Consider the following 10,391-nt stretch of genomic DNA (forward strand, 5'->3'; position numbering starts at 1 on the left):
CTGCTGACATTCATTCAATAGTATTTATTGAGCACTTACTATGTGCAGAGCACTGTACTAAGCGCTTGGAATGGACAAGTCGGCAACAGAGGCAGTCCCTGCCCTTTGACGGGCTTACAGTCTAATCTAATACAGTCTAATATGGAACCTGAAACAGAGAGAAGTTAAGTGATTTGCCCCAGGTCACACAGCAGGTTCATGGCGAAGCTGGGATTGGAACACAAGTCTTCTGATTCTCAGGCCCGGGCTCTTTCCACTAGGCCACACTGCTTCCCTGAATGCAAGAATGCAAGGGAAAGTTCTCAACAGAGTCCACCTGATAGACATTAAGCGCTCAATATATACCTTTGCTTCGTTGATAATTTACCCAATTTTAAATCCACTGTTCTAGAGTGGCCATATAAGGGCCTTTTCTGTTCCTTTGGCATAAAAATGTGTAGGACTCTTAATGCTATGAATCAGCTATTAAGCAAATTCCACTTATCCCACCCTCCCAGTGTTTACTGGCCATTTATCCTGCTTAACAAAGGCTCCATTCAGGGAGGGAGATTCAAGCCTGAAAGGGGAACAGGTCTGCAGGTGAGGATTAAGACCTTTGGCAGAAATATTTGGGGAAGTTTTCTTAATGAATACCTGCCAGGTACACCGTGTCTGGCATGCTTTTATATGCAGAAGTAACGTCACATGGGCTAAACTGAAAAAAAAAAAAGTGATTTCATGCTTAGCATTGCATTAATGCAGAGGAATTCAATTTCCGGGACAGAGCATTAAAAGATGCGCTTTTAGAATGCATTTTTGATGCATTGGTCACAGTCACTGAGCCTTTATTAGACCGAAAATTCCACCCCCTCTCTAGATCTGCCTGACCTTATGTTGAGAGGGGAAAAAAAGAGCACATAGTGTCTCAGAATATGTTTGGATGGATTATGACATATCTAACGCTGGTCAGAAACTTTATGCTGGTATAAAAAAGGCTATTTAGGATAAGTGGACCTTTTCCCCCCACAAGAGAATAACCGCAGTGTTGAATGTCAAGATGCTGAACACTAGTTGCATTGTTGGAAGGGAATTCTTCTTTGCCTCATTGAGTTATCGATGCGGGGTCTGTGACTTTTGATTTACTTGTGCAGCCCGGTAGAAGACACTTTGTTTTGCTTTATAAAATGGCATGGTTTGCCTAAACTGGACTGGAATTTCATTCACACCACCGAAGAAATTATTTTGTATCTCGTGAAGGGGCTGTGGAGGGTAAGCTCCATGTGGGCAAAGACCATGTTTAGCAGCTCTATTGTATTGCACTCTCCCAAGCACTAAGCCCAGTGCTCTGCACACAGTAAGTCCCCAGTAAATACCATGGATTGACTGAGGGACGTTATCCTACAAGGAGATGGCAGTGAGATTCAGGCAACCTTTTCTCTGAAATCCCACATTTTTGTTATTTTTAAAAATAAAAAGATGTTACTAATCCATAAATCAGTGATATTTGTTAAGCACTGATAAGGACTTACTCTATGCCAGGCACTGTTCTAGCGCTGGAGTAGGTACAAGGTAATCATGTTGGTCACTGTCTGTGTCCCATGTGGCACACACAGTCTGAATCTCCATTTTCCAGATGAGGTAACCGAGGCCCAGTGAAGGGACTTGACCAAGGTCACTCAGCAGACAAGTGGCAAAGCCGGGATTAGAACCCAGGTCCTGTGACTCCCAGGCCTGGGCTCTTTCCACTAGGGAACACTGTTACACACTGTGTGCAGAGCACTGTAATAAAGCGCTTGGGAGGGTACAATATAGCAGTCACATTCCCTGCCTACAACGACTTACAGTCTAGAAGGGGGAGACCGGCGTTAATATAAAGAAATGAATTATAGATATGGACATAAGTGTCGTAGGGCTGAGAGGGAGGATGAATAAAGGGAGCAAGTCAGAGTGACGCAGAAGGGAGAAGGAGAAGAGGAATGGAGCAATTACTCAGGGAAGGTCTCTTGAGAGGGGATGCGTCTTCAATAAGTCTTTGAAGGGAGAGGGAGAGTCACTGTCTGTCGAATATGAGGAGGGAGGGCGTTCCAGGCCAGAGGCAGGATGTGGGCAAGAGGTCGGCGGCGAGAAAGATGAGATCGAGGTTCAGTGAGAAGGTTAGCACTAGAGGAGCAAATTGTGCCGGCTGGATTGTAGTAAGAGAGTAGCTAGCGAGGTGAGGTAGGAGGGGACAAGGTGATTGAATGTCTTAAAGCCAATGTCGAGCTGTTTCTCTTTGCAGAATCAGATGGGCAACCACTGGAGGTTCTTGAGGAGAGGGAAGCATGGCCTGACGTTTTTGTAGAAAAACATGTCGACGTGTTTTCACATGTGTGTTATGGGGCCAACTGAAAGCTTCTGGGCTCTATGATAATCAAGTCCATAACAAATGCATTTGAAAAATAGTCCTAAATGTGGTATTTGTTAAGCGTTCTCTGGGTGCCGAGGCCTACACTAAGTACTGGGATAGTTAAAGGACAATCAGGTTGGACACAGTCGCCGTCCCTCTTGGAGTTCCGAGTCTAAAAAGGAGGAAGAACGGGTATTAAAATTGCCATTTTACAGATGAGGAAACTGAAGCCCAGACAAGTTAAGGGACTTGGCCAGGGTCACACAGCGGGCAAGTGATGGAGTCGGGATTAGAAGCCAAGTCCTCCAATTCCCAGGCTCGGGCTCCCTCCTCTAGACCCCACTGCTTCCTGAGTTTTCAAATGAATTTCTGAAACATTTGAAAGCTCAAAGGAGCTGTGTGTGTACAATTTGAAATTTAGAAGAAGAGAAATGAAATTATTGGCGTGCTCGAATCTGTTTCACTAATATCATGGTGGACAGGGAACGTGTCTACCGAGTCTCTCGTATTGTACTCTCCAAGGGCCTAGTACAATGCTCTGTACATAGCAAGTGCTCAATAAATGTGATTGATTTATGAATATAGGCGGCGACAGTATCCGTTCTATCAAATATCTAGGGTCCTGTACTGCATCTGTGTAACTTTGTCCCTCTCCGACTTATTACCGAAGAATAAAAGGTCATTTTTGGAAATACTTCAATTGTAATGTACTCAGGATGTACTTAGGATCATTTTAGGAAATGGTTAGGGCCGACAGGAAGGCATGGAAATGTTAGAATTTTTAAAAGCTAGATGAGAGTGGTATCTCCGGTGCTAATTTGGGAAAGCACTATCAGTCTATTTTAGGAAGTGGACATTTCTAAATGTTTGCAAAGGGGCATTTAGAAGGTGATGCTATATCTTGGGGAGGAAGGGCTTGATAAACCTATCCATCATTTGATCTGTTCAAGAAGAACACTGGGGATATCTATCCTTTCCAATGATAAAGGAGATGTGTATTCAACCAGATTGTTCAGTTTTTCTTTTAATAATGGCAAGTACATCTTCCCCCACCACACAACGATTCTTATTTTCCCCCTCTGATATTTATAATTGTATCTTTGGAGCATGTCTTTATAGTTTATCGAGTGAATGATAGTGTTTTATCACCTCTATTAAAAAACACAGAGGATGGTTATCTCACACCAATCAATAGATGACCCGATTAGGTATATCTTCAGTTCTGGGTTATAAACAGTTAACCGAGTTGAGACTCTTTTGCCGCTAATGGTTTAGAGCTTAAATGATCTCTCAGTAAAAGCAAAGGGTAAATTCTCTGTTGATTGTCTTGCTTCAGTTGCCTTACATTATCACTTGGTTATGTAAACACAAAGGAATGTAGGACAGTTCACCAAGACAATGGAAGGCGTTGAAGGATGTAAAACTCTAATCTCTTCATAAATTCTTCACTGTCTTTTAGTCAAAATATTTAATTAAAAAGCCATTTGAGTTTGTTTTTTGGTTTTTTTCCTACTACAGACCACAGCAGATTCTAATCAGAAAGCAGTTAATTGTATTTTATGTACTTGGAACCTGAATTTGGAGGAAAAGAGAGTGTAGTCAGACACAGTTTGAAAAGCATATTGATTCTTAGATTTAGGGTTGTGTGACACAAAAGAAGCCATAAACCAGGGGTCAAGTGTAACGTGTGAGTATTTATAGCATACAGTCCCACAGGAGTTGCATCTTGCATCTACCCCAGTGTTTTATACAATGCTTAATGCAAAGTAAGCGTGTAACAGAGACCGTTTTCATCGTCAAGGTGAAACATACTCAAAGTACGGATGAATTGAGATCTGTAATTGAAATTGAGTAAACAACATGACCAAACGCATATATACAGGATGGTGAGAGCCTGTCTGTGTGTAGTTTGGCTAAAAGACCAGTGGCCCTTTATTGCGATTGTTCTTGTCTGTCCGTCTCCCCCGATTAGACCGTAAGCCCGTCAAATGGCAGGGACTGTCTCTATCTGTTACCGATTTGTACATTCTAAGCACTTAGTACAGTGCTCTGCACATAGTAAACGCTCAATTAATACTATTGAATGAATGAATGAATAATCCTTTCCACCCTGTTCATTTATAATGTTCAATCAGTCAATCAATGGTATTTATTGAGCTCTTAAAGTAGATGCAGAGCACTCCTTGTGGATGGAGAATGTGTCGGTTTATTGTTATATTGTACTCTTTGAAGCACTTAGTATAGTGCTCTGCAAACAGTGAGCGCTCAATAAATGTGAATGAATGAATAAATGAATGAACCAAGCGCTTAGCAGAGTACAGAGCAGCAGAGTAAGTAGACACATTCCCTGCCCACAAGGAGTTTACAGTCAAGGACACTGTTCACCCCTTGTACGCTGCTGCGTTGGTCACCAGTAGAACCAGCTGCGTGGCTTAGTGGAAAGAGCATGGGCTTGGGAGTCAGAGGTTATGGGTTCTAATCCCACATCTGCCGCTTGGCAGCTGTGTGACTTTGGGCAAATCACTTAATTCTCTGGGCCTTGGTTACCTCATCTGTAAAATAGAGATTAGACTGTGAGCCCCACGTGGGACAACCTGATCACCTTGAATCCCCCCCCCAGCGCTTAGAACAGTGCTTTGCACATAGTAAGCGCTTAACAAATGCCATAATTATTATTATTATTGTTATCTCTTGGTATCATAGTCATCTGGCATCCTAGTCTTGAAAGAGTTATTCCAAATCTTGACTGGTACACACCAGGCTGGTCTGATGTCTCCTCTTCTTTCCCAGCTCCCTATGGCGATGCCTCACTGTCTGAGATTGGGTTTCACATGCCTTTTTAAAGATCACATAGATAGCTACGATGTACAATAATAAAAAATCCTCAGGAGACTCTGATGTTTTAACTTGCTGTTTTAAAAAAAGATGTGCATTTCCAGGACCGTGCTACGGGGAAGGGTCAGCTCTGACGACTTTAATTCTCTGGATTAGAAAATCTGTAAATAATGGCATCTGGCAAATAATGGCATTTGTAAATAGTGGGTCTAGTGGGTCTAACTTTTAAGGATACTTGATCAGAAAGCCTGTGTTTGAAATCATTCTTTGGACTTGTTAAAAATAAGTTATTTTAGGATCTGATGGTTCTGATCCTTGTCTCTCTCTCTCTCTCTTCTAGATTAAAGATTCTATTGTAGGGGAGATCAGACGGGAAATTGTCAGTGGACTTTTAGCAGCTGTTTCTTCCCCAAGTAGAACTACTAGTGCTAAGCAGGACCCAAAGCCATGAAATTGGTTGAACAGGTAATTTTTTTTTTTTAACGGATCTTTCGTTCATTCATTCATTCAATCGAATTGGTTGAGCACTTAACTGTATGCGAAGAACTCTACTGTGCGCTTGGGAGAGTACAGTGCAACAAGAACCAGACATTCCCTGTTCCACAGTTTGATACAATTGAGTTTCTGGTCTCCGGGCTTATTTTTAAGGCCTGTATTGTTCTTCTTTACTGAAATAAATGATGGACGTGTTTGGGGAGTCACCGGGAATTATAAAAAAGGGGACTTGCCCTCATGTAGTTTACCATCATAACGAATTATTTGGAATATAATTACTGGTAGGCAGGGATAAACCAATTCCCTGCATCTTTTCATTTTTTTCCATGTAGTTTATGTTTTGACATGTCTGGGGTGTACAGTCATTTCTTTACCTAATCAGTACTTTATGGACTTTACAGCATTAAATGTTTAATGTTACCATTTTCAAGTGGCAGATTTTGATAGCATGTTTCTGGTCTCATCGGCTTGCATTCGGAATAATTTGCGAAAGGGAAAAATAGTGTACGGTGATGTCAAAGTCCTGATGACCTTGCTTGTAATAACATTATCATTCAAATGATAATTGAGAATCTCCCAAAGAGTTGAATTTCTATCAATTGTCAATTATCAAATCCCTATGCAAAACAAAGAAACAAACCAAAAAACTGCATAGGTTCTGTAAGGACTCAGGGATATTCTGACAGTGCACATTGATCTCGGTAGAACACGATGCAGTGTTGGAAGAAACGCTTGTCCGCAGGCATGGATTGAGAACCGTTTACAATAACCTGAGTGGTCGTTTATTCATGAATTAATTAATTAAATTGTGTTTATTAAGCGCTTACCATGTGCGAAGCACTGTACTGAGCACTTGGGACAGTACAGTATAACAATAAACAGACATATTCCTGCCCACAATGAGCTCTCAGTCTGGAGAGGAGACAGACATTAATATAAATAAATAGATGAATAAATAAGTAAATAAACGCAGGGTTCATCAGGTACTTAGTCTCCACATTCCAGGAGAAGCAAGCCTAGGTCGTTTTGGGTCCAGCCTTTGGAAATGAGTTACAGAGACCTCAGCGTCTAGCAGAACTTGTTAATTCAAGCGTATTTATTGAGCACTTACTGGGTGCAAAGCCCCATATGGAGCACACGAGAGGATGCAACATAATAACAATTCATGAACAAGGTCCTGAGTCTAGTGTTCTGATGCAAGCAACCGTGACATCATCCTTGTAATTGTTGTTGCTGACCTCCAGAAGATGAGTCTTGTCTGCACAGGTCAAGTCTGTTTTGTAAAGATTGTTTTTCAATAGAAAAATCGGGCTTTGACAGCACGGGTCACGTTGAGCCTCTGTGCCAGGCAAGGGTTAGCAGCGATTGAACGGGGCAGGAAAATGATGAACGTTTTCAGATCCACATAACTTGGATCCCTCCCTCAACCTATTCCAGGAACTCTTATGTCAGCATATCTGCTTGACTGGCAGGGAGAAATCACCTTGGGGTCTCAGCTGAGACTCCTGAGCCCTGATGGGCTGGAGAGGGGAAATGGAGAGAGGGAGTAAGGGAGGAAAGGAGGGGGAGGAGAAGGGGAATGGAGGGAGAGAAAGAGGGAGAGAGGAAGGCAGAGAGGCTGGAAGGAAGAGAGAGCAAGGGAAGGGGAGAGGGAGTAAGAGGGAGGGAGGGAGGGAGAGGAAGGTAGGGAGGGAGAAAGAAAAGAAGGGAGGGAGAAAGAAAAGGAGGAAGGGAGAAAGAGAGAGGAAGGGTTGATGGGAAGAGGAAGGGAAGAAAGGAAGGCTGAGAGGGAGGGAGAGAGAGAGGAAGGAAGGGGGTGGGTGGAAAGCAGGACTGTCAGTATTCCTGTTGCCTAGATTAATTAGGAGGCAGGCACAGGATGGTGTTCTAAGGCAAACTGCCTTGCCTACATGATCCCACCCTGTATTTCAGCCTGGTCTTCCTGGTCCACCGACAGCAAATCACCCTATCCCTGGTTAGCTAACGTGGCTGGGTACCGCTCCCACCATTAAAAGCACGTGGGTTCCAAGAACTTATAAATTACCACTGCACTTCCTCTATGTAGGCGAGCGTAGGATGGAATAGGAGACAGCCAGTGACCTATAATCCAGAGATCAGAATAGGTCTCTATGGGACTGTTTCTTGAACTTTTTTTTTGTTCGGGCAGAGAGCATTTCCACCCTTTTTTGCTGAAACATTGGGGAAGGAAGATACCAATCAAAACTTCCTTAGGAGCAAGGGGCGTGGGTCTTGATGGTGTGGTTTTCTCTCAGGCGCTCAGTACAGTGCTCTGCACTGGGGGGACGCTCAGTAAATTCCACTGATTGATGGAAATGATTTTCTTAAAGGATGTAATGTGGTCCAGAGGAACTGTGGAATGTCGGAATGGAGATGTGGAGAACTGACCAAACCGTCAAGTTGTCGTTTCTTTGGCTTCGAGACACTCACTATTGCTGCTAAGATGGGCTACTGTATACAATGTTGATTCCTACGATGGGCTACTGTATACAATGTTGATTCCTACGATGCGTATCTTATTTTATTTTTTTAACTCTTCATAACATTTTAGGCACCTTTCTCATATTATTGCTTTTCTAAACTATCAAGAGAACTGTGGCAATTTGAAACCCTAATATTTATTTGTATGTCGATGTTTTTCATGTTTTCTTGTCGAGATATGTTTTCAAACTTGAAGACGTCCAGACCTAACCAACTTATGAATAACATACTTCTTCAGCCTGGCTTCTTAAAACACTGACCTCTATGAGGTATTTACTGTGCAATAACTGATTTTTTTTTTCTTTTTGGAGAGCTTGAAACAATCAATGATCTTTCCATGGCTGTTACTAAATGTCACCTCCGAGAAAAAGGAAATAATTCTGTTGTAAAAATTGCTGTCGATTCTTGGGGAAGTGACGTATAACAGCGTGGCAGTATGTAAAACTACTTAAAGTTCTTACACTGTAAACCTTAGCTCTGTGCACAAGACAATTAAGACTAATTTTATTATGCTTGTTCTGTGTTTTTTTTCCTGGAAATGTGCCTTATTTTAAACACTATATATCTTGTGCCTTGGTTATACTTCTCTATTATATTAAGAGAAGCTTCCTCTTCTGTCTCAGATAAAATAAATGGATTCATGTTGTCGAAGTTGTGAGCCTTGTGTGACTTTAAATGGATGGACATCTGTGCTGTATCGTAGGGGAAATGAAAGTAATTTAGATTTTTTTTTCCCCTCACGGTGGATTTATTTTAGTCAAGTCTAGGGAAAATGTATTTGTTACAATAGAAATATTGGAACAAAAAGGGCCTCTTTTTTTATTTGGCTTTGTATGTGCTCCAATAGATGTGTAAAGTGCCATTTAAGTGTTCTTGGGATTTGTCTTTAAGGGTTAACGGCTTCCAGCTCATCTGTTGAATTGAGTTCTTAATCAAAAATAATTGAAGAAATAACAATATTCTTGGAAAGAAATGTACTTTAAACATTTATAAATGTGTTTGGACTATATACACAAGGGCTGATTTCTAAAATATATATTATATATTAAAACAATAAAGTATTTATTTTGCCTAAGTCCACTTTTAGTGATTTTCTTTACTAAAAATACGAGAAGAATTTAGGCCATCTGCTGCGTGACCTTGGGGAAGTCACCTAACTATTCCGTGCCTCAGTTACCTCATCTGTGACATATGGAACATGGGTCATATAGGACTCGGACTGTGTCCAACCTGCACTTAGTACAAGGTCTGACACATAGTAAGCGCTTTAAGAAATATCATTAAAAAAAAAAGTAGGAGAGATTTTTTTTTGACCAAAAAGACCTTGAATCACTGGATCCGAATACTAAAATGGGGATTTTAATGACATGATAGGTGACTCTATTTCCACCTCAACTGCTGACCTTCCTAGAGAGAGAAAAAGAGGTAAAGAGACACAGTGACTTGCCCAAGGCAGGTGCATCTCAGGTAAGAATTCCAGTCTCTTGATTCCCAGTCCTCTTTGGTTTGCACTAGAGTTTGTGAGCATTAGGGGATAGAGGATTCTGGGTAACAGAGGGAATTAGGAGCAGAATGGGAGTCTGGGAGTTGGTGGACGTAGCCCTAGCTTTGGGGTACGGACTGGAATAAGTTCCTTTAGGAAGGAGGTATTGCAGTGTACTCACTCCCCTAGGGTAATAATGTTGGTATTTGTTAAGCACTTACTGTGTGCAGAGCACTGTTGTAAGCGCTGGGGTAGGTACAGGGTCATCAGGTTGTCCCACGTGAGGCTCACAGTCTTCATCTCCATTTTACAGATGAGGGAACCGAGGCAGGGAGAAGTGAAGTGACTTGCCCACCGTCACACAGCTGACAAGTGGCAGAGCTGGGATTCGAACCCATGACCTCTGACTCCAAAGCCCGGGCTTTTTCCGCTGAGCCACGCTGCTTATGAAAATCACATCTCCTCCAAGATGCCATCCCTGACTACGCCCTCATTTTCCCCATGTGTCCTCCCCTCTGCGAAGAGGAATTGGGTCTTCCATATAGTCCCCTATGGAACAGGGACTGCATTCATTCAGTCGTATTTATTGAGCGCATACTGTGTGCGAAGCACTGTGCTAAGCACTTGAGAAAGTGCGATACAACAATAAACAGTGACATTCCCTGCCCACAACAAGCTGCATCACACCTGATTATCTTTTATTCAGCCCAGTGT

At 42.1% G+C, this 10,391-nt stretch overlaps 1 protein-coding gene across 3 annotated transcripts in view; it reads left to right on the forward strand.

Moving 5' to 3' along the window:
- Positions 1-9,269, forward strand: part of ITPRID2 (ITPR interacting domain containing 2) — a 61,368-nt gene extending 52,099 nt beyond the window's left edge. For all 3 annotated transcript variants that reach the window (XM_001515763.5, XM_007671300.3, XM_029072048.2), the window contains 2 exons: positions 5,541-5,665; positions 8,044-9,269. In XM_001515763.5, the coding sequence (XP_001515813.2) occupies positions 5,541-5,651 (111 nt within the window). In that variant the 3' untranslated portion in view covers positions 5,652-5,665; positions 8,044-9,269. The remainder of the gene's footprint in view (positions 1-5,540; positions 5,666-8,043) is intronic.
- Positions 9,270-10,391: the final 1,122 nt, after the last annotated feature.

This window comes from Ornithorhynchus anatinus, chromosome 9, assembly GCF_004115215.2.
Source record: "Ornithorhynchus anatinus isolate Pmale09 chromosome 9, mOrnAna1.pri.v4, whole genome shotgun sequence".
NCBI classification, from domain to species: Eukaryota; Metazoa; Chordata; class Mammalia; order Monotremata; family Ornithorhynchidae; genus Ornithorhynchus; species Ornithorhynchus anatinus.